Genomic DNA, 23,294 nt, shown 5'->3' with positions numbered 1-23,294 from the left:
TCAGGAGAAAGTGGCAAAGCGAAGAACCTGCGAAATATTTAGCGATCGTTAATCATAATCATAATCGTTATGGATAAAAAGTGTAATGCCTATGACAATGACGATACTATCGATATAGAGAATCGTGTTGGTACGGATTATAAATTATTACAATAGAGTGATAAAATTAACGATATAATACTTGTAATAATCATAATAACGATAGATGTAGCAGCAGTAGTAACGATGGCAATAACATTACAGTATTAATTACATTAATGTCATTAACAACGGCGTCGCGTGCAGCCAGACTTCCGGGATATCTTCACGAGCGATGGAATATAAGGCGACGCCAAAGATAAGCTCTCCCGCTCTCTCTCTCTCTCTCTCTCTCTCTCTCTCTCTCTCTCTCTCTCTCTCTCTCTCTCTCTCTCTCTCTCTCTCTCTCTCTCTCTCTCTCTCTCTCTCAATCTCTCTTTCTCTCTCTCAATCTATCTTTCTTGCAATCTCTAAAAGTACGCGAGCATATATCCGGAAGTCAATTGTGGCACGCACTGTCCGCGTTCCTATTATTACATAACTAGCATCGAGCACATATTTTCGGCTCTACCATAAAGTTTTCTTTTTTTTTGTTTCTTCGGTCACACGTGCGAAGTTTGAGAAACGAGTTCTACGCGAATCTAATATGCCTGTGGCGTGCCCGACGAGTGCGAGTGCAGATGCCGCGCGAAGCAATGGGACGATGCGCACGATCGAATTACGATGCTCGTCGGAACGCATTCTGAAGCGCTTTGTAGGAAATTATATGTAATTGCGCGCGTACTCGCGCTCAGCGGGCACGCTATTTTATCTCTGCTTATTTGTTTCATTTTCAATCTATCGGTCTGTTTTCTTGTTAGCTTTTTCATTCATACATACATTATTTTTCTTTCTCTCCCTCTCTCTCACTCTCTATCCCCTCGCACACATTATCGTGTCATCATCGGCACTTGTACATTAACACATCTCTCTCTCTCTCTCTCTCTCTCTCTCTCTCTCTCTCTCTCTCTCTTTCTCCTTCTTTCTGTCAATCAAAGCGGTATAATTAAAGAATACGAACAGGCGAACATCTGATAAATGGAGTGAACACCGTAATAAGGCTTAATTTAATTTGTTAGTAACTTGTGTGATCCTGCTCTGCACGCGTTTGCTGCACAAGCCTGTTTTCACACAGGTGCGCACTATGAATGGCCCACTCAAGCCCGCTGATGTCCATTTTGCAATGTTTATCCCACATTTGTGACGACACATCTCTCATTCAAAAGCCGTGTTCCGTTGTTTTTACAGATTTTCATTATAACACTCTACACATGACGACCCGTTCTTCCGCTTCTATCGCATCGCTCTAATTCATGTATTTGCTATCTCACTTTCTCTGCCTGACGTCAGATTCCTTGTTGGGCGTCGGTTTACTATAAATTCAATAAGAACAGAATATCAGACAAATAGTAGCTACGGACAAAAATTTATAAAATATTTTCATTGATATAAAATTCACATCTTGTAAGTTATATACACAAACCCTAGAAGCTTATAACTATAAGGGAGCGGAGTAAGACTGAAGTGGAATAAGGTAAATAATCTTCATCTGCGTTTTTTTTTCGTAAACAATCGAAATAAATAATTTAGCCAAGCTGGAGCTGATTTTGAAGTACGATGTTTCTGAATCTTATCCGAAGTAGGTTTGAAGTGAACACTCTTAACAGGTCGGAACTGCGGTAACGGAGGTAAATCAGGTGGGAGAGGTCCGTGTAAAGGAACATGCCATTCCAAGGGTCCATCAACGGGAATAATTTCCAAGGGTTCAATGGGTTCATCATGTTCCAAGATAAGACTACATCGAGCAGAGGATATAAAGTCGTAACTCCATCGTACATTTCGTAAAATATTAGAATTCCATAATCAAATGGGATATGGTAATTTCAAAACACACTTACGTATCAGGGCTCTGATCAGTATCGGATTCCTCGAGTTCGGCTTTGTTCCGCTTCTTCTCGTACACTAGAATAATGGCGCATAAAACAACGACTTCCACACAGATGCCTAGGAATGGCCAGAGTGCGGCGAGCTTGTCCTTAACCCTGAGGAATGTCTTGGCCTCCGATGTGTGTTCCAATACAGGATCGGACCAGTTGAACGACATCCTACAGAAAACATGACCGCGATCGTTCATCTGAATGTTTTCGACAATCAGGACGGCATCGTAGATTCCCCTCTCCTTGTCCTTGGTGATCTTCACACGATCCATGCTGCGCGTGTAATTCTGATCCCCGAATGTCCAGGATACTTTTACGCCGCGGAGTTGGCTGGGATCCTGCTTACTGCCGCATATCAAGTGCAGCGGTTCGCCTTCTACCACGGTGGTAGATTCAGCCAGATGCGCCACTGGCCTTGCTGAAATTTCAGTGCATTAAGTGTGAGTGTGAAAAATTCTTTTCAATCCGTCAAAAAACGTTTCTTTTTTTTTCATAAAATAAACATCTTAATTGCAATGACTAAAATATACATAATGTCCTTATCACATGAACAGATTACTTCTAATAATTTGCTTTTTTTTTTTATATAAATCTAAAAATATTGTGCCGGAGTACTCACGTAGGACTTTGTACTCGACCGTGGAGTTGGCCATGTTACAAGTGTAATTTCCATAAACCTCCTCCTTATCCTTTAAGATCTCCAGATTACCAGTCTCGTTATTAATCTTGAAGGCATCCTCGTGACCAGCAAGTGCGGTGATCACCGGTACCTTCTCCTTCAGCCATTTATCGCTGGTGCTTCTGTTTGCGCATTCAAGAATCAAAGGTATGTCCTTGGGCGTAAGTACTCTAATCTTAATATCTGCGTCAAACAAGAAGATGTTGTTTCTCGGTGCTGTACGTTTAAATATAACTCGCAGCATTAAATGCATAATCGCGGGAAAATTAATGCACGTACAGATTTTTTTCGTCTCGTGACAAGACTTTAAAGACGATCATTAAAATTCTCCCCTTATCTCCTTTTTTTGTTTAAAACAATGAAGGAATTGATTTATAACTTTATCATAAATTACTCAAGTATCATAATGCGTGAGTGACGAGGCAACTACCAACTGCAGTTATATTTTTAGAACGTCGTCCTAAATGTCCTATAATAATAGCTAAGAAACGCGACAATTGAACAAACGATTAATTCGTATATTCCGCTTTCGTAAAAGTTCATTCACTTCTACGCGAATTTGCATTCGAGTTAAATACGTATAAAATAACTTTTCCGATTTTCGAACATAAGACATTCGTCACATTATTTCAGTAATCAGAATTCAAATATTTGTAGAGTAACATAAAACAAATCGATTATCTTACACGATTAGAGACATGTGATTAATATCATAATATTTAATAAATTAATGATAATTGTAATAATTTCACAATTTATATTTCAAATATCATACATTATATATCCACGAAATGGATTATTAATTACTAATGAATTTCAAGAACGATTTTAATGTAATAATAATGATATATCATTATTATTATTACATAAAAAGCATAAAGCTTTCGTATTCTTAATTTTCGCATAGACAATAGTTAATGTTTTATATAATACGTTCGCTCTGACGAGAAATAGTGTAATAAATATTAATAATCGCGTGTCGGAAATACATTTTCACGTCCAGAGAGAAGGAAACCGGGTAAAATAATCTTGCGCGTGCTATAAAACAATATCTGGGTCTTTATTCCAGGCAGCGTATCAGTTATCAAATATTATCACACGAGAAAAGATTTCAGATATAAATCACATATCTCTGTGAAGGTAAATACTTGACTTCTTAATTTAATCGATAATCGATATTTCGCGGCTTATCAGGCCCGAGGGATCTTAGGCGTGTGTTTTGCGTAGTGTGTAATAAACATGATAATACAATATTAAGTTTCTCGTTTAACGATCACCAGAAGTACGCTAATCTTCGTAATGGAAACAGTGACAAACAGCACGTCACGTGCTGTCGCGCAGAGGGAAAAATCGTAAATTACGAAAAACCGTCTCTCATCTCGCAATGGAATTTTTTTGCCGGCAGATCCCTCGGATGGTTAGAATTTCGGTTTATTAACGCGAAGTTTCGTAAGGTTACGAACCGAAATATATCGAGAGGTGGAAAAACTCCGAACTGTCGGGGGTGCATTTGTAGTCTCCATCGTGGTTCTCGGTCGCCTGCTTCGCCGAGAGCTTGCTGGTGCCGGTTTCGGGTATCGAGGTGACGACCAGCTGACCACTGGACAACTCAGGTTCCAGGGTCTGGCCATTCCTGGTCCACCTAATGAGATCATCCTTCTTCAAACCGTTGCACTCGATGTCCCACGGTTTTCCCTCGTGCACAACCGATGGCCCGTCATACTTCATCTCTGTAGAAAAAAAAAAAAAAAAAAAAACATTCAAATATATATATATATATAAAAGTCAGGAAAATGCAAGGAAGATATAGATATCACTTTTTAATTTAGCTGAGTTGATCTGTTAGTCAGATTAGTCTACTGGCTTCTCGTAATTTTATATATCCAGGAATGATAAAGAGAAAAGTACGAGGAATAACGTCGGGCGTTAATTAATAAATTCAAAGCTCGTTCCAATAAGGAGAGTGTAACTTCGCAAATAATTACAGAACTCGTAATAGAATAGATTTCGCGGCATGAGGATGCCATGTGCATACCCTCACTAATTATCGCGATGCTTTTCACGCGGTTTCGAAGAAAATGCATCGTTCCCTGTTTCCTCTGCGTGACTGTAGCTTCTTTATAGTCACGCAGGGCAGATCGAATACAAATGACTGACCCTGGTCGCGACAACCCTCGAAAGTATTCACCTTGCGTGGATAAAAGGCGGAATGGAGCGCCGAAGAGCCCTTATCGCGGACGAATGCACCATTAAGCCTCAAGGTAATATCGATCACGTATTCTCTTAGTAGCGAAGACATTTCGTGTTTCCGTTAAATACATTAATATTAAATACTCCGAATACCCGGTGGGTCGGCTCAGCTGGGGTTTATTTCCGTCTCAGAATTAAGCCGAGAGATTTGGTCAAAATCTCAAGACTCGCGCGACCCCCCCCCTCTCTCTCTCTCTCTCTCTCTCTCTCTCTCTACTCATAGCGGCGGTCGATCAATATTGAACTCCGGAGAACTTACGTGACAGACGGTGCCTCGTAAAAAAAAACACACAGGCGTGACGGCGATATGTATATTTATTCTTATCTCGGGGCGCGAATGGGAATGATTTGAATATATCGTCTACGACTCGAGAACGCGTATTTATCCATCGAGAGAATAGGACCATCATCTTACTTACGCAGGTTTACAGGTTTCAATGTGCATCGTCCGCGAAATGATTCTCCTATATCGTCGATTCTTAACCGCCCGAGTGTGGGTGATCACAAACTGGATATCGACCGCATGTATGACCGCATGTATGACCGCATGTATGACCGCAAATAATTAATTATTTTAGCGAGGAAACGTACGCGGAGCGGTGATGTAAACCGGAATTTTTTTTCGCGGCGAAAACAATTAGTAGTAATCTAGCTGATTGCGCTCAGTCGTGAGCAGCTGTTCTCGTGACTTTTATCATGAATTATTCCTCGAAACAACTTGAGTATAAAGAACTCAGTTTTACGAGATGCTAATCATGGGAAATATTGGTAGATATTAATTTAATCGTGGATTCTTTTGTCAAATTTTATCTTAATACATCGTTTAACATTCAAAATATATCTCGTCCATTTTTACAAAGCGCATATTCCAATTTTTAAGTTACATCAAATTCAATTTCTATACTAAAGAACCGCGATTCGATAGGAAGATTAAATTTTATCAAATTCTCGCGAGAAGCCAATTTATTTTATTCTTTCATCTTCTCGTTATTAGAATTTTTTATCGGTGTTTTTTTTATTTTGTTAAATTATACTTAAATACTTATTAAAACAAAATTACACTTAAATATTTAAAATAATATTCGTACAACATGTATAATTAGGAACTGTTAAATAAATGGCTCGGACAAAAGCCTCTTCTCTCAGCAACTGGTGCTACGCCGTTGATGACGAATCAGCAGAATTATACCAGCGTGATGACGTATGCGCATCTGTGTGCGAGCAAGTTACATGCGTCATAGTACTTCCACAGTGATAAATAGTGACAAAGCACGGTCTGGCATGGCCAGTGAGAATATGAATCAGAGCGCAAATCGTTACTTTCGAATCGCGGCACGGCAAAATAAATGTCGATACCGTCGTTAACGTTAAGCGAATTAGACTCGTTACAAGGCGAAACTCATCCTAATTGCAGATTCAACATGCCGATAATCGGCACGTGAACGCCATTCACGAGAATAATCTAATGAAACAAAGTTCCAAGAACAGGCAATTCGTTTGACGTGTTGCATTGTCCAATTATTCTTATCGGATGGAATATTTCCGGCTACGTCCAATGTCCATTTTAATTCTTACTGTGCAATTTAACATAAATAATTTTAACATTCACGCTCAGCTTTTCTCTGCATTTTCACTTCATTGTAGCAAAAGTCACACCGAATGTATTTCGAAAAGATTGAATTTTTGAACGAAATATATTTCTATAATTCTCGTTTTCAATTCTCCTTTCGTTCACGCTCCAACACGACATTGTTTAGATCGAGTATACCTTTGGTACCTTTGTTCATAAAAGAGTTACGAAGACCGTGGAGTTTCTGTCGAATGTCCAAATCGATATTCTCTCGTGTGTACCGCTCGTCGTTTGATTTCACCGTAAATCAATTTCTCTCGAGTTCGTATAAATCTTCTCGGGCGCTCGGACGGCAGACACACGAATTCGCAAACAATAATCAGTCGAGTAACGTTCGAGAGTTCAATCTCCCGTCTTTAAGACGAATATAGTCCGTCGTGGCCGCGAGGTCGTAAGTGGCAATCAAGCTGTAATATGTGATGACCGAGCTGATATTGAATTCCTATCGAATCATCCCGCCGCGGGATCATTGCTCGATGTGTCGCGCGGCCGTGTTTAAAGAATTTTGTTTACATTTCCGATTTTTTTTTTTTCTCTTTCCCAAAACGAAGTCCGGTCCAATCCGGCGGACAGAAGAGGAATTGTCCGGCCGGACTGACACGGCGTTCGAATGCGAATCGGCGGGGCACGGGTAACTCCGGGAAAATCAATAAACTACGAATGTTATTTTAAGCCCGCTTTCACGACGGCTCCACGCAGCTGAAAATCCGCGCACACGAGGTTCGCGAGGGAGAAATGTCCCTCGATTGAAAATGACGACGGGCACCCGAGTGCTCTCTTCGGTGCGCGCTTAAAAAAAAAAAGAAAATCAAGTCGGTCGTTCGGACGCGAACGCGAAAAGTGCCGAAAGAGAATTACCGCACTCGGCGCTTCTGGAACGAGCGATTAAATTTTAGGTGAATGACATTTGAAGCGAGCCGAGTTCCACGATCGAAGGACGCGTCCTTCGAGTATAGTCACGATTCACATTCCCGACTCGTGACTGTATCGCGCACACATTCACAGTTTGCAGTTTCACACGCGAGGAATTCTCGCGAGGAGAGGAAAGCCGATAGCCGTGCGTTAAATTTCACAAATTTAATTGCTCTCAATCGGAGAGCAATTTTTTTCGCGCTCGTACACTCGCCTCGTTTAATTTCGCGCTCGTCCACTGTTAGCTATGAACTCTAGTCAGGTACCTCGAACACGTTCGTGGTACTTTTTTTTTTTCTCAGCTTACATCTCGTGATGTTATACGATTCGTACCGGTCCATTGGAGTCTCGCGACACACACAGTGTTGCATTTTTCAGCGCGGTAAATCAAGGCAAGATGTGACACACTTTCGGGATGTATTCCTAGACTCGTTTCATTTTCGTCTCGAGAGTTCGTACTCTTGAACGTGGCCTCCTCTACGTGCCGAGTCGCAAAGATTACGGGATTCCCTTTGGGAATCGTAAAAATAGATGCATCCTTGCAGGATGAAACGTGAGTATTCTCATCTGGCATTCGGGAATAAAAATGTTTTTCGCAGTTTTTCGTGGTGGCTAACATAAAAACACACTCCTAATCTTGAGTATCACATACTATCTCTAAATTCTAAATACTAATTTCTAAGTGAAAACGACATTTTGAGTTGCTGTAGAAATATTTTACACCGATAGAAGACACCGATTTTTCGTGATACATTAAAACATAAGATATATGCATGAATAAAATAATAATAAATATAGTAATTTGACTAAAGATATTACTTTTGACTCATGGTACTTTTCTTTAGAAGGTACAAGGTTTTTCCTCTGTATCTCATAGAGAAGTTCTCGGCGTTACAAATGTATCGTTAGCATTTGCTATGTATCGATTAAAATAAAATATCTCTAAAATAAAATATAATCAAGAGTAATAATTCGCGTTCTGTCATAGACGACGAGTTATGTTATTAATCAAGTACATTTATATCGTACTTCCTCACAATGAAGAGCTTTTGATTTCAAAACATTTTCCTTCTTATTTTTAGCTCGATATTTATATCCCTTGTAATTATGTAAGGTTTTTATTTTAACATGTACTGCCAATTTTTGACGATACAAGATTAAGAATGCAGAGATCGAATGAGCTAAAAATGCAACTGGTACAACTTCCTCTTTATCAAAATAAAATTTAAATTCTCACAAGGCGATACAAAGTACGTAAAAAAATTTCGTTAATTTCCAATGTTTGAAATTTGAAAAATTCTCGTTTCCCAAAGCTTATCGATTATTCCTTTCAGGGAATTTCCTCGAATTTTAACATCGTTCATGCACAGTGACATTCCTTCGAATTCCGAAAGGGTCCATGGACCTTAACCTTGACAAGAGTCCAAGATCCGAGTGTCCACGTCACGGGAGTCCATGTCCATTCTTTAGCGCCTATTCCAACTCGATTCGGGACGTGATTATGATTCGCAGTTTATAGGTGTAAAAATAGGCGAGCCGCGCAAGCTGTTAAGTTTTTAGCCTTCTCTCGCGTCTGGCACAAACGCAGGCAGGCAGGCAGACAGGCAGACAAACAAGCAAGCGAGCAAGCAGGCATGTAAAGACGACGTCCGCGCGCTCTCCCTCCCGCCGACGTGTCTATCGGAGGCTGGTGTCTATAACGATCCCTCTCTCGGCGAACAGATACCAGATATGGGTTACCATTCGCGGGAAACGAGACGAGAGTTTTCTGGGTGAGCGGAGAACAGGGTCGATTGTTGCGCAACGAAAGTCACCGCGACGCGCGAATAGCTCGCCCTTGTCGTCATCTTCCACCTCGACCCGCGGTCGCGGATCGGCCGGCGGTTCAAAAACACCGGATCGTTTCATCCTTGATTGTTCATCAAATGTTAAACGGGGGGATAAAATGATATCTGGATGCACCCGGACATTATTTCTGAACGCGTTCCCCGGACGACGCGGGAATGCGTTTTTCCCTCGGCGTTCGCGTCGCGATTTTTCGAGGCGATCCGCACGCTGCGATCGTCCGTTGCGAAGTTTTACGCACTGCATGCGGAATCGGATTTTACGTGGAATCACGTAATGGAGAAACCTTGGCAGCCGCATCTCGGCCGAGTCCTTCTCGCGTCGTGAAAGTAACGTTCCGCGCGATGACGTGCGGCCTGCCCAGTTATTACCGCATCGTTCGTTATCGCTGATGGAGAAAAAAGAAAGAAAAAAAAAAAAAAAAGAGAGAGTGCCATCGATAAAGCGCGAAAGAGATCCAACGAGATAATCTCGCCGTTATAGGATCAAGGGAGATTCGATAAAAAGGCTCTTTTACTCCTTTCCTCGCTTTACCTTCGTGTTTTCTTAATAAATATTCGACGAAAATGGCCGCGCACGTCCTTCGTGTCGAAAATATCGCGCACGTCGAAAAATCCACCTTCGCAATGCCGAAGATCGACGAGAACCTTTAGAAGAAATCTTAAGCGATTCAGCAGAATTTTCAAATATTTGGGAAGACATCGAGTTTTAACGTATCCTTAAATTTGGAATCCCGATAAGCTAACGGGAGATTAATGCGTACATCATCAACGACCCGAAATGTTAATATTCCGAAGATTGACGTGGAGTTAACGGAAACGTTACGGAAACGGAAATGTTACGATCGATCGATACACGTCGACGAGATTATTTTACACCCCCATTACTTACCGATGAATTTTCCAATATTTATCGTTATATTACGTAATTCCGAGTTGGTCGCGAAAAATGACGAAGTTCCAAATCGCGAGTTCCTTCCCCGAGGGTCGATGGAGAGTTGCGATGCTGTTGCGGGGGGGGGGGGGCGCAGCATGCTGTGACTCGCGAGGATGCACAGTTGCAGCATTATCGACTAAACTTTTTTAGAACGCGTCCCGACGATGTCGATAATTCTCTCATTAAGCGACCTAGAAAGCGACGCCTCGTCGCGAGATATTCAACAAATTGCAAATCGCATTAATAAACGCCCCGCCCGGCGATTTTCCGTCCTCCCGTCGCGTTCCAAAATTTCGAACGTTTCCGCGAACGTTTCGACGAATTTCAAATCCATGTTGCAAAGCTCACACGTCTCCTAACAATTTCTAATGTCTATTTCTATCGATATAATTTTAATCCCGGTTTAATTTATCACCCTTATCTGACTGTTAGAATTAAAAGAGGTAAGCCAGATTAAATTTAATCCACATTGAGAAATGGATAGAAATGTTTTTTTCCGGATAGGTTTTTTTCCGTCGTCTTCTTTGACAAATCCTTAAGTAAAGTTGACCTTGAAGCATTTGCACCGTTACGATTTACTTTCGCATGTTCAAGTACCTTTTTACACGTGATTCAATGCGTGCTCGAGAATCGAACGAGAGTGAGACCTTCGGTTTCACCGCCGGGAAATTTCCTTTCACGATGCTACCCCCCGAATGTGGGTGTATCGTTCCTGATAGACATGTCGTAAATATTAGCGGTTCGTGAGAGAAGATCTCGCTGATGAAATCCGTGTGTTCGTAAACACGAAACCGCGCGGCACGAAATTCTCAAAGGCGATCCGATGAAATCGAGGAAGAAAAAATACGCGACGCGTCAGTTCAGCGTCAGAAGCGCGATAAAATCAAGAGTGTGTTCGTACATTTGTAAATAAAGAAACATCCACTACACACACACACACACACACACACGCGCGCGCGCGCGCGCGCGCAGTTGTCGATTTACATCTGCGTTTCGTGTGACATTTGATTTCCATCGTGATCATCGCGATAACGTCGAAAAGTTCAGATTGCAGACTCCCGTAACAAAATTACCGATCGGCACGTCAAAAATGTAATAAAAATGTAATTTCGACAAAGAATTACATGTAAGACAGATGCAATTTTTTTTTTTTATTTTTCCGTTAATCTTCACATTTGCGAAACGTGCAAGACGTGCACAGAATAAATAGAAATATTAGGTTTGTTTTGTTGTCTCTGTACTGGACTGCACTAAAATTTTCTATCTCACTTTTATCAAATATATACATATCTACTTCATTTTAAATACGACTGATTCAATTAGAAAGAATAGATCAATTAATAACCAAACAAAAATTAAATCTAGTAATTTGCAATTTTAAATTCTTATCGCAATATTAAAGTCTCATTATAAGAACCTCGCTCCAACTTCCAAGAGTTCCAAGCAGCTCTAGATGTCGTATCGAAAGTCCGTAGTGCAAATTACGGAAATACGTATCCCACCATCATTGGTACCAGCAATCTAATCTAGAGATAAAATCCACAAGACACGGCTGTAATAAACTCGACTACCCGAGATAACAAAGATTGCGATTCCGTGCGATTGTACCACGTAATCATCCCTCTTTCTAGCTTTACCAGGATTAGACAGAAAGCTCCACGTCGCGCCCGAGACGTTCCCATTTTCGTATCTAAAATCCGCAATCTGCATTCAGCGCCGGAGAGACACGTCTTTCTCTCGTTTCGCGTATTGTGCGTATTATGAGGACTCGGACAATCCTATGAAACGGGGACAATGACGATCGACAACGGAGAGGCAACGAGTGGCAGAAAATTCCGTTTCCTCTTAACGACAATTCATCTCTAATATCTTTCGAGCATCGCGCGCAAAATTATATGGTGCGAGAGGAAGCTTGGGAGAAAAATCGGACTTTTAATAATAACGCAAACGTCCGCTCGATTTTATGGAGCGCCAAAGCGTGCGTGTTTAAACATTCTTAATCGTTCATCGCCCTGCGACACGGCTAACGGTTTATTATCTTCGCTTTATTATCACGACTTAAGCGAGCTGAGAAGCGACGGCGAATCTCGTCGCGACTCTTGAATCAATTAAGTCTCCGTCTGTCACGCGCGGATTTCGATCGGGTCTTAATGAGCGTCCGATTAATTCGCTCAAATTCGTGATTCGGAGGGAAATTTCAGGTTCACCAATCGCGCTACGAAAAGTGGCCGACATATAGCTGCCCCTTCAATCGATGAAGGACGACCGTGATCGGGAAGCAACCGCGCCGGTTTACTTCGAGTTTGTCATCGTCGGACAGGTTCTTCTCTGCGAACGAACTTTCAGCACGTTTCTGCCGATGAAACACAAAGTAACACTGAAACACAGTTTCAGAACTGTTGCGTTCCGTTCTAAATAATTTTTGTATTGCGTCATCGCGCGTTTCCACTTTGCTTTTCAATTTCGATTTTGTTTGGTCTATTTTCAGTTATTTTGCATTGTTGTCACACCTCGTTATTAAGTAGCTTGCTTCATCCAGTTAGGATTACGCCAAGTATAAAAAAGAAAAGAAGAACCGTGATACGAAACGATCGTGCGGCGATCAAGGAGAAATGTCAGGCACATTTTTCGAAGGATGGAGCATCAACAAGAAAAAAAAAAACTCAAGGTTTAACGAGGCAACTCGGATCGTTAGCGATCGGCTTTCGGTCTCGGAAATTACGTCTGTCAATCGTCGTGAACGTCAATTAGCGTCGACCGAATCACGGACGTCGCGTGAGCCGCTCGTTATCGACCGCGGCGACGAAGCCTCCTCGTCGTCCTCGCTCGGACGGGGAAAATCGGGCGAGTCGGGAAGACCGGATTCGGCGGCTTGCCAGGAATCGACGGAGGAACGGGGGAGAGGAGGGAGGGGGGGAGGGAGCACGAAGCGACAACGAACGTGATCGCGACAGCGCCGATCGCGAGGCATCGGAAGGAGCGCGAGAAAGAGAAGGCCGGCGCGTGCCTGTCTCTGCCGAAGAGAGGAGAAAAAAAGAGAAAGAAAGAGAAAGAGAGAGAGAGAAACTCACCTGCCTGGACCGTGACGAGGGTGCCCGCCGCTAAATATAGCATCCCCAGCAACACGAATGCGGCTCGTCTCTCCATCCCGGTGGCGCTGCTGCCGACGTACGCGGTGGCGCGTGACCGTGTGCACCGTGCACGACAATTCGATTATCAACGACGGGCAGGATGCCCCACCTTCGAGTCGTCGTCGTCGAGGGGGTAGAGTGAGAGCGGGTCCTGGGACGCGCGGAGAGTCTGGCTCTGTCCCACGGTTTTGCCCGACGGTGGTCAGTCCCGAGGTCACTGCTGATGCCCTGTCGTCGGTGTACCAGCGCGTTCCGTCGTCCCCTCGTCGCCGTCGTTGCCGCCGCGCGACCTCCCCGCGACCTCCCCGCGACTCCCACCTCCCTCGCGTCACCCCGTCACTCCCGCCGTGTGGACTCGGACGGCCCGTTAACCGTCCGTCTCGCGCGAGACCAACTCTCGTTTCCTTTCGCTCCGATCGTGCACGACTGACGATCGGATTGTTTGCGCGAGAGCAGCCGTCACACCGCTGCTGATGCTGCTGCTACTGCTGCTATTACTGCTACTACTACTGCTACTGCTGCTGCTACTGCTCCTCTTCCTCCTCCTTCTCTTCCTCTTCTTCTTCCTCCGCCTCCTCCTCCTCCTCTGTCTCTGCTGTCGCTGCCGTTGCCGTCGCCGATGATGCGATAGAGCAGTCACGAATCTACCACTGACGTCTGATCGTCCTTATCGTTATCTTCGCACTCGGCGCTTATTTTAATGCGCACTATACACGGAGATCATCCGGATGCCGTCGCCGCCCCGTCGTCGTCGTCGTCGTTATCGTCGTCGTTGCTCTCTCCTCCGTCAACCACCTCCTTCTTTTTTCTTTCTTTTCTCCTTCTCCTCGTTACCGTCGTCGTCGATTCACCCTCGAATGAGAAAAAAATGAGAGGGGGGAGGGGGAAGGAGACACACCGATCACCGTGAGGGATAGCACAGCGCGAGCCGCAGGCTACGGCAACGTTAGAAGAAAAATGGCGGCCGCTGTCTTCTGCTCGAAGCCGCCTTCTCCTCCTCCTCCTCCTTCTTTTACTCCGCCACTTCCTCCTCCTTCTCCCACGCACACGATATTCGTCTCGTTCTGTCACGCGCCGCTCGTTCTCCCGCCACTTCATTTTACGATACAAAACGAATTCTACAGTCGCGCACTCTGCGGCGATTCGCAGCAGCCTTGGATCTGATTTACAATAGGTTATTTAAGCCATAAGAAATTGACCAATCACAATCAAATGTGAGGAGGCTATTTGACTGCGATTGGTCAACTTTTCTACCAATGTAAATTAATCTCGGCTTCACTTTCTTCTTCATTCTACAAATTAAAGAAAGATATCAAAATTAAAATTAATGAACATTGATAAAAATAAAAAATAAAATATGGTACTTATTTAGAATACCCCTTTCATCTTCGATTCTGATAAAATTGGATTTAATCGCGGTTTCACTCAAAATAAAAGAAATCTCGCGGCGCGGGGAAGGGAGAGAAAAGGGATGGAAAAGTTTTATTTTGAGTGAAATCACGTCGACTGAGCCCAATTTTATCAAAATCAGAGGTGAGGAGAGTATTCTAACTAATTATCTAAAATGTATATAAAACTCATTCGAACTTTTTCGATTACATAACTGTCTTCAGCTCATCATTTAAGAATGAAAGCGGACAGCAGTGATGGCGGATTTATCATTGCAAGAAGGGAATTTGGATCCTCTAGTTTGGATCCCCTGAATCTTGAACCATTTTGAACCCTCTTCCAATTTGGATGTGTGACATTTGTGGACTGCCTAGTAAAACGAACGAGCTTTGTGTTTGACAACTTGGTGCGCAATGGTTTGGACAAGGATTTCATGGGGTTAATTGTGTGATTTTTACTCGATCACATTAAAGATCTGCAAAATCCGCGTTCACTAATGTAAAAAACAAAATGTTGAAGTACATTCTTCCCGTTGGAATAATCGTTATAGCCTGCCTGTCACAACAGGCTGAGGTTAGATAACGATTCTCGCGTTGAATTGAATTTGATTCAGCTAGAGATCGCGAATATCTTTAACTGCAAATAATTCTAGGCGCAGTATGACGACAAAAGATGCAAATGTATCTGCCCGGGTCTCTCTTCCGTCATAAACACGACGCAGTCATCCATGGAGCGTTTGACGCCATACGTCACAAATGTTCCACCGTTACAATGGTAACTACGTAAATAAAATTTCCTATTTATTTTTATGAAACTCATTTTAAGAAAAAAAATTTTGTTTATTTTATTTTATAATCTTCAGCGAGGTTCTGTGAATTTCTGTGAATTTTTAATTAACAATATCGTTTTTTCTGTCTTTTTTTTCATCTGAACTTTTATTGTTCATCTATATTGAAGGAAAAAGGGGCAGATGAATGATGTGAGAAGTTCAGTTAAAATACAGTCTATTAGAAATCTCTTATGCAATTAGTAGTGTCCCTTGTTGGTGATTCTCAATCAGATATGTAATTTACAGCAATTGCAAAAGTGTTGTCTTACCGAAACTTGGTGATCAAATAAAGGGCAAAGAAGAAGTGGTTTGTTCACGATGCGACTGCAAATATGAAAATAGAAATACAACTATCATTAAGGTACATATTTTTTTGCTGACAAAAAATTTTAAATTCACTAAGATAGAATAATAAGATAGGAAAATTTCTGTTGCAGATTGTGGTGATAATAGTTATATGGGTTATCTCATTGTTAGTAATTTATATGTTGTTCTTAATTTGTCTGGATCCATTACTTAACAAGAGGATACACAAGGCTTCGGCAAATATTGGTTATCATGAGCATAATAACGAGGAGGTACATCATAAAAATACATCATTCTTCTTTTTTTTAAAGTTTATAAGAAAATATAAAATAAGTAATATTTTAAAACTAAATATCACTAAACTTAGCTAAATATAACTAAATTATTAAATATGTCATGTTATTTTCTTTTACAAAGGACGATGCATCTCTTGCACCTGGAACATCTCATCCAATGGGAGAGAGGGGCAATGTTTTGAATCGCGTTGGACATCAGCAAGACAAGTGGAAACGACAAGTTCGAGAACAGAGACGAAATATTTATGATCGTCATACCATGTTAAATTAAATTGCATGTTACATTCTTTAAATATGTAAAATATTTGAATACACAGAATATTTCTAGTTGCGACGATAATTCGGTCATCTCAAAATAAAACTTTCGCGAATAGTTTGTATTGAGAAAAATATAATTGCAGTAATAAACTAGCATTAAGTATTAATAAAAGATGTTTGCGATTACTTATTTTCGTAAAATTTGCCACTTGAAAAATTGATTCTTGGCTGATGATCAATGAAAAGAAGAAGATACATTCAAAGATTTTATAATTTTGTGATTATAATGCATTAAATAATAAATTATTAAATAATTAATTAATATATATTAATCGCACGTGTCATGGTATATAAATAGTTTTAATCAAAAATATTCGCGAATAAATATTTCGAGTTTAATATTTATTGTTGCATTATCCTGTACATAGACGAAAAAGAAATTAATATACAGATTTTTGTAAAACTAATTCGCGGAAGGATTTTGGCACTGTGAATAGGCGCCAGAAACAGCTTTCATATATATTTTTGAATGGAAATACTAATATCATGTATATATTTTTGATAGAGAATTTGTTTCAATAATTATTTATTATTGTACTTAACAAAATCCTTAATCATACATGAAACTTCTAACACTTCTTAATTGTATAAGACAAGCTTTTGTATGCGATAGGATTCACTAAATTCCTAAGATTTTCGATCTTTTTCGAAAATTGCTTCCTCAATCGAATCTTTAATGGTATCGTATAATGTTAAGACGATAGCACCACCGGTGCCGCGAAGAATGTTAGAGAATGCACCTTTGAAAAAAGCCCCGGGACCTTCGTTTCTTGTTATCTTTATCCAACAATCCAGTGTATTTTTGTACATTATGTCGGTCTTACTTCGTCCCGATTGCATCATCATTCGTCTCCTGACTGTATCGAATGGGTAGGACATGATACCCGCCATCGTTGTTACTAGCTACAAAGGATGATACTTGCATAATAAAAGAGTTATTGTACTCGACACTCTTTTGTATTCTTCTATGCGTTTGCGTAAAGAAAGAGACCTGTACCTCGGCAATCATAAAGTTCACGTACAATGGTAAACTCTTCGGATCGGACAGCGTGCCCCTCATAGTATCGTAAAGTCCGAAGTACGTCGCGCGATATATGATGATTCCCTGCACGCTGACGTTGAAGCCACGATACAATCCGATAAATCCATCTGATTTAAAAATCTTAAATATACAGTCAGTTATACCCTTGAATTCTCGTCTCTCGCCCCTTCCGACGTCGACAGCTAATCTAAAAGATCAGACTATTGTCTTATGCAGATACAAGCTGTCCTGAACTCTATCGCTCAAGCTACGAATGCATATTGTTATTTTCCTCCTCTTTTTATTCGTGATATTTTAATCATCGTCTTTAAGCGTAATTTCTTATGTACGTAAGGCATACCTGGTACGGGCAAGATCCAGCGGGTACACGAATAAGAGCGACGTCGCACCGGCGGCACCGCCGGCTGCTAGATTTCCAACGAACTGTCGCCAGAACGCATCCGGTGGCACGTTTCCGAGAAAGATTGCTTTAAATTTGTCTTTAAACGCAAAATTGAGCGCTTGAGTTGGAAAATATCGGATAACATTGGCGAGATTGCCTCTCCAGAAACTGAAAAATCCCGTTTCGTGAGGTATACGCATGAACGCGTCCATCATACCTGATGAAATTGTAATGAACGAGAAAATGAGAAGCTAACGAAGGGTGAAGATTATTTTTTGCACGCATGAAACGACGTAATTGTACCTTTGTATTGTTGCTCAGGTCTTATCTGTTTCGACGTATGCTGCACTTGAAGCAACAATTTCACTCTTTCGAGAGGAGCGACCGCCGTCTTCGCAATCGCCGCAGATAGACCGCCTGCTAAGAAGTCTATCAGAAAAGATTCGTAAGTATCCATTTCTTGAGGATTGCCGAAATTGACAGATACTTTAAGAAACCAACAGTTCGTAGATAGTTAAAATTATACGTTTGCTCATCTTTTAGTCGCAATCGTACGTATTTATCAAAATATTGTGCATCATACAATCTGTCAAAAGAACGAAACGTAACATAAACTTTACTATGCTACGAGTCACTTGTTTCTTCTTCAAACTACAAGCACTGCTTGAAACAATTAAAGGAGAACTTCTTCAAACATTAAAAAAATGTTTAAGCTTAATTTAAAATGTTTAAATTAAGTCGCGAAGAATAAAACGAAAAAGACGCATAATTTGTACTCGTAACATTTACTTGTGTCATTGCTTTACATAAAATCGAATATATATTTATTTATTTTTAAAGCTTTATGTCGATCATATAAATGTTTGTAATCCGAAACTCTTATTCAAAAGTTACAACTATGATTCATATAAATGACTGGATCACAGTGATTATTGATTATATATATATATATATATAAACAGGGGATAAAATATATATTTTTTTTTATCCTATAAATACAGAAAATAGAACGCTCACACGCAAATGTTGCATATAAATTTATCTCGAAGACTAGAAGAAAAATTTTTTTTACCTTGAACTATATTAAATGATCGAGAAACATTAAATACTTTCTTCTCTAAACAGTTGCTTGGTAATTATATTTATAAGATACATAGAATATTTAGAGAAGTGGCATTCGGCACGTATTGGCATAGAGTTATAGACAAACAAGTGGACCATCATGGTCGGTCCCTAAGAGATTCGACAAAGAACGCACACATCTTTTTCATTCATTTAAAAATACATTGAGTTGATAGGAAAATATACTAAATATAGTAGTAAAATATCAATTAAAAAGTGATTGGTATAAAAATAATATCAGTAGTAAGCGATACTAATGTTGTACCACACTTTCACTGTCTAGATTAATAAAATTTATTGGGATGAACGAAATTCCTTGTGCGAGTGAATTCTTAAAATTTTGTAGGGAAAAAATCAGAACATAAATTTATATAAATTAGTTAACTTTCGAAATCGAAAGCAATGCGTCAATTTGAAACCATATACACATGTGTTTCAAGCAAACGCTATAAAATGGCAGTGAAAGTGTTAAATTTTCATAATATAGAAATTCCGATATTCAATTACACTTGGCTCGCGCTGTAGGGCAAGACTTAAAATAAACATATATATATAAAACAGAAGAATTCACTGAATACTTTCCATAAATGTACAATAATGCATGACCAGGGAAATCATTCAACTGTCCTGTATTGCACATTTACGCAGCATGAACCGACTGGAAAAGAAAATTTTCATATGAAAACCTTTACCTTATAGTCTTACATAATGCGAACAATAATGAATTTTCATGCGTACCTTCGCGATATCCACACCCGTCAAATTTTTAACAAGATCTGGAACACGTTGTACAATATTGAAGACTTCCTCGGTTAATTTTTCCGCGCCGACTGTGCCATTACCGCTCGAAACCATTGTTATCTTTTTTGCCTGAGAAAGAGGAGCGGCTACTTCGGCGGCAACCTGTAAGACAAATCAAAGTTAGAATATTTAGAATTAGAGTAGTATTTTTTTAATAATAATATTTTGTGAAGATTGATGTACCTTTGGAAGCGTATCAAGCATCATATCGATCATGGCCGCGCTCTTATATTCATTCCACGCGGCGGCTTTCTTTGCCATTTGTTCTGCCTCTGCCTTAGCTTTCGCCTCGATAGCGAAAGCTTCCGCTTCACCGCGAATTTTAATGGCTTCAGCTTCCGCTTCGGCTTCCATGACAAGGCGCAATTTGTTCGCTTCGGCCATTTTTTCTAATCTAAAAGATAAATCTTAGTTGATGCACAAGAAAAGCTTAACTTCGTAATTGTTACTAAATACCTGTATTTCTCAGCATCAGCAGGACGTCGTACAGTGGCATCTAATTCTCTTTCGCGTCTTAGCATCTCTTGCTCCTGCACAGCGATCTCCTGACTACGTTCAACAACCTTCACTTGCATTTGCTCCTCCATAATTCTCTGCTTGGTCTTCGCCGCTTGTAGTTCGAAAGCCATTTCTGCCTCGGCTTTCTACAAGTAATATTTTCATAAGATGCTGTCCATCGAATATAGATTGCAAAAAGCAATCTTAAAAATCTCCTCACTTTAGTTTGAACTTCGACATCATAAGCGGCCTTTTTCAATTCAAAGTCGCGTTGTGCTTTCGCGATCTCTGTGTCATTCAGGAAACGTGCAGCCATTCTTTGTTCCTCGGCGATAGCTTCTCTAATTTGAGCATCTCTACGCGCTTCTGCTTCACCTATTCTAGCATCTCTCTTCACCTCTGCTGTACGCGCCATACCGAGTGCTTGTAGATAGCCCTATGAATAATATATTCATAAAATACATACTGATAAAACTGTTGCATAATACAATTAAATTTATGATAATACGATGAATAATAAATGATTTCAGCATTTGAGTAAGCAGTATCTGAACGACATAAAGGCAACATGTATAAATATATATCCAGCTGTCCCAATTCAACTCTGAGATATTTTTAAATAACAAAATTTGATGATAACAATCTGTACAAGTCTTTTATAATAAATATAACTTAAAAAAAAAATTATTTTTATTTTTTTTGCTTGAAGAAATGACTCAGATTTCAAGAGTATCTTCATATTTTGATATTTACAGATATCTCAATATTGAATCAATAGCAATATATGTATTTGGTAAAGAAAGTATTGCAAGTGCGCACCATTGTGCTGTTGTCAAAAAGCAATGAAAATTGTTTTTTTTTTAGAATCTGAAGAATTTACAATAATGTTAGAAGACATAGCGAAGTGCGCTGTGACATCAGGTTATAATAGTGATAAAATAAAATTTGAACGTACCTTTGCCCCCTGCAAGTAGCAAAACAAAAAGGTATTCAATATTTACAATATACAAGATCTAACTATATTAATTATTAAAGAAAAGCTCATACTCACATATAAATTATTAATAAATACTGAATCATTTAAAGGGGGTCTTTTGAATATCTGTATATACATCTGTATATACACTATGTACAATTTAAAAATTCAATTACTTGTACACATTAAATATTGTCTTTCTCAATTAAAGATTTTGAACATTTGTGCGTTTGATTTACATACTTTTTTGTGTGTCTATATACCTGTTTTTGTAGATTGAAAATGTGACAAACTTACTTCCTCATCTCGAATATCTTTTAACGTGTATGATACGACAGTAATGCCCATATTGACTAGGTCACTGCTCGCAACTTCAAAAACTTCTTTGCTAAATTTTTTACGATCCTTGTAAATTTCCTATGATAAAAAAGATTGTGTAAATACAGCAATCTAAACAATTTTTAAATTTTTTCAACAGGGGAAATTTATTCAACATACCTCTACAGTCATACTACCCATTATAGCTCGTTGATGACCTTCTAGGGTGACAAGAGCTATATTGTGTATCTCTTCCTCAGATTTCCCAAGAAACTGCTCACATGCTGTAGATAACATCTCTTCATTTTGTCCTTGAATTTTTACCTAGTGCAAATATATTTTGCGTTACACATTTGTAAATTTTAACAAATGCAACATTGCTAATAAAGTTTCTAAGTTGTTACAAAGTGATTTGATTTTATGACACATATTTTATATGATTATATTATATGAACTATTTTATATCTAATTTGGGCTAAATATATAAGTTAATTTTATTACTGTAACACACATAATTGTAATATCTTTTAAATGTAATATAATGCTACCTGTGCTATCCCTGTTACAGATATGGGAACTCCTTGACAAGTATACACCGTTGGACTTTCGACTTGTAAAGTCATAGTATTCAATGAAATCCTATAAAAAATACATTAATCAAAAAAATTCATCTTATTACCTTATTTATATATCAAAAGTACTTTTATGATACTTACTTTTGTACTTGTTGTACAAGAGGCCAAACAAATACCCGGCCTCCAGGCACCAAAAGAGGTTTGCTGTAGCAACATCCTGAAATCAAAAAAATACATAAAGTAGAAAATTCGCGATACGGAAAAGAGACATGAAAGAGACTACGATTCAATCAGCGATTAAACACAAATTAAGTGACAAATCGCAGATAATTTTATATGCATAATCGAGCGATTTATCATCATTTATCATTTATATTTAATCATATAGGAAATGATCCAATGCGATAACGCGAGTAGAGCAGAACATAGGTGCGGTTGTTCCCAATCGATCCCGCGCTTCCCCCCCGCCGTCTCGTCACGCGAATCAATTATCTAGGAGCGACCGAGCGCGTCTCCCATTTTTTCCCCACTTTTCTACGAACGATAAAATCGGAAGAAATACGCGGCGAAAAAAATTTGTATTCCAAATGGCACTCGGAGGTAGGGTTCTCGCCATCGATTTACCTGACACGACGAGAGCCTCGTTCGGACCGCAAGTGACGAATCCGCAGCTCATAATTATGCGTTAACGTAGAGTGACGAAACGATGACCGCGCGTAAAGAACGTAGCTACGCGCAACCGATTGACGTCGACGTACGTTCGCAGTATACGCATACGCGATAGCGCATAATCTTCTCCTTCCCCCCCCCCCCCCGTCCGACCCGAGCGCTTCCATCCTCCTATGGTGGTTGGTCCAGAACACAGCGCGCATGGGCGAGGCGCAAAGCGACGCAGCGATATATGATTTGGATTCATCGTTAAAATTGAAATGTCCATTTCCAGATAGATTAATTTCAATTTCGGTTTAATTTATTATTTCTTTCATCTTTTTTTAATCCTAAGAATTAGAAAAAAATAGAGAATAAATGAAAATAAATAGACATTGGAATAAAAGGTTATTGGCT

General features: G+C 39.9%; 4 protein-coding genes across 4 annotated transcripts; 1 reads left to right on the top strand and 3 right to left on the bottom strand.

Moving 5' to 3' along the window:
- Positions 1-161: 161 nt before the first annotated feature.
- Positions 162-14,425, bottom strand: Bsg (immunoglobulin domain-containing protein Bsg). Its single transcript, XM_011647876.2, has 5 exons — positions 13,318-14,425; positions 4,137-4,403; positions 2,614-2,856; positions 1,956-2,412; positions 162-1,430 (listed from the first exon to the last, which is right to left on the bottom strand). Exons 1-5 carry the CDS (start codon positions 13,391-13,393, stop codon positions 1,385-1,387), a joined length of 1,089 nt encoding a protein of 362 aa, XP_011646178.2. The 5' UTR covers positions 13,394-14,425; the 3' UTR covers positions 162-1,384.
- Positions 14,426-15,094: 669 nt separating this feature from the next.
- LOC105432890 (uncharacterized protein CG1161) lies at positions 15,095-16,627 on the top strand. The gene is made up of 5 exons (XM_011647879.2): positions 15,095-15,339; positions 15,419-15,540; positions 15,842-15,956; positions 16,033-16,173; positions 16,319-16,627. Exons 1-5 carry the CDS (start codon positions 15,277-15,279, stop codon positions 16,466-16,468), a joined length of 591 nt encoding a protein of 196 aa, XP_011646181.1. The 5' UTR covers positions 15,095-15,276; the 3' UTR covers positions 16,469-16,627.
- Positions 16,628-16,842: 215 nt separating this feature from the next.
- LOC105432892 (ADP/ATP translocase-like) lies at positions 16,843-18,554 on the bottom strand. Its single transcript, XM_011647883.2, has 4 exons — positions 18,243-18,554; positions 17,898-18,156; positions 17,513-17,744; positions 16,843-17,418 (listed from the first exon to the last, which is right to left on the bottom strand). Exons 1-4 carry the CDS (start codon positions 18,394-18,396, stop codon positions 17,143-17,145), a joined length of 921 nt encoding a protein of 306 aa, XP_011646185.2. The 5' UTR covers positions 18,397-18,554; the 3' UTR covers positions 16,843-17,142.
- A 154-nt stretch (positions 18,555-18,708) lies between these two features.
- Flo1 (flotillin-1) lies at positions 18,709-23,019 on the bottom strand. Its single transcript, XM_011647881.3, has 10 exons — positions 22,854-23,019; positions 22,371-22,446; positions 22,203-22,293; positions 21,835-21,978; positions 21,634-21,753; positions 20,581-20,796; positions 20,319-20,506; positions 20,046-20,256; positions 19,800-19,964; positions 18,709-19,719 (listed from the first exon to the last, which is right to left on the bottom strand). Exons 1-10 carry the CDS (start codon positions 22,903-22,905, stop codon positions 19,702-19,704), a joined length of 1,281 nt encoding a protein of 426 aa, XP_011646183.1. The 5' UTR covers positions 22,906-23,019; the 3' UTR covers positions 18,709-19,701.
- Positions 23,020-23,294: the final 275 nt, after the last annotated feature.

Source organism: Pogonomyrmex barbatus, unplaced genomic scaffold (genome assembly GCF_055798465.1).
Source record: "Pogonomyrmex barbatus isolate J1 unplaced genomic scaffold, ASM5579846v1 scaffold6, whole genome shotgun sequence".
Taxonomy (NCBI): Eukaryota; Metazoa; Arthropoda; class Insecta; order Hymenoptera; family Formicidae; genus Pogonomyrmex; species Pogonomyrmex barbatus.
This window is presented reverse-complemented; position numbering and strand designations above follow the sequence as displayed.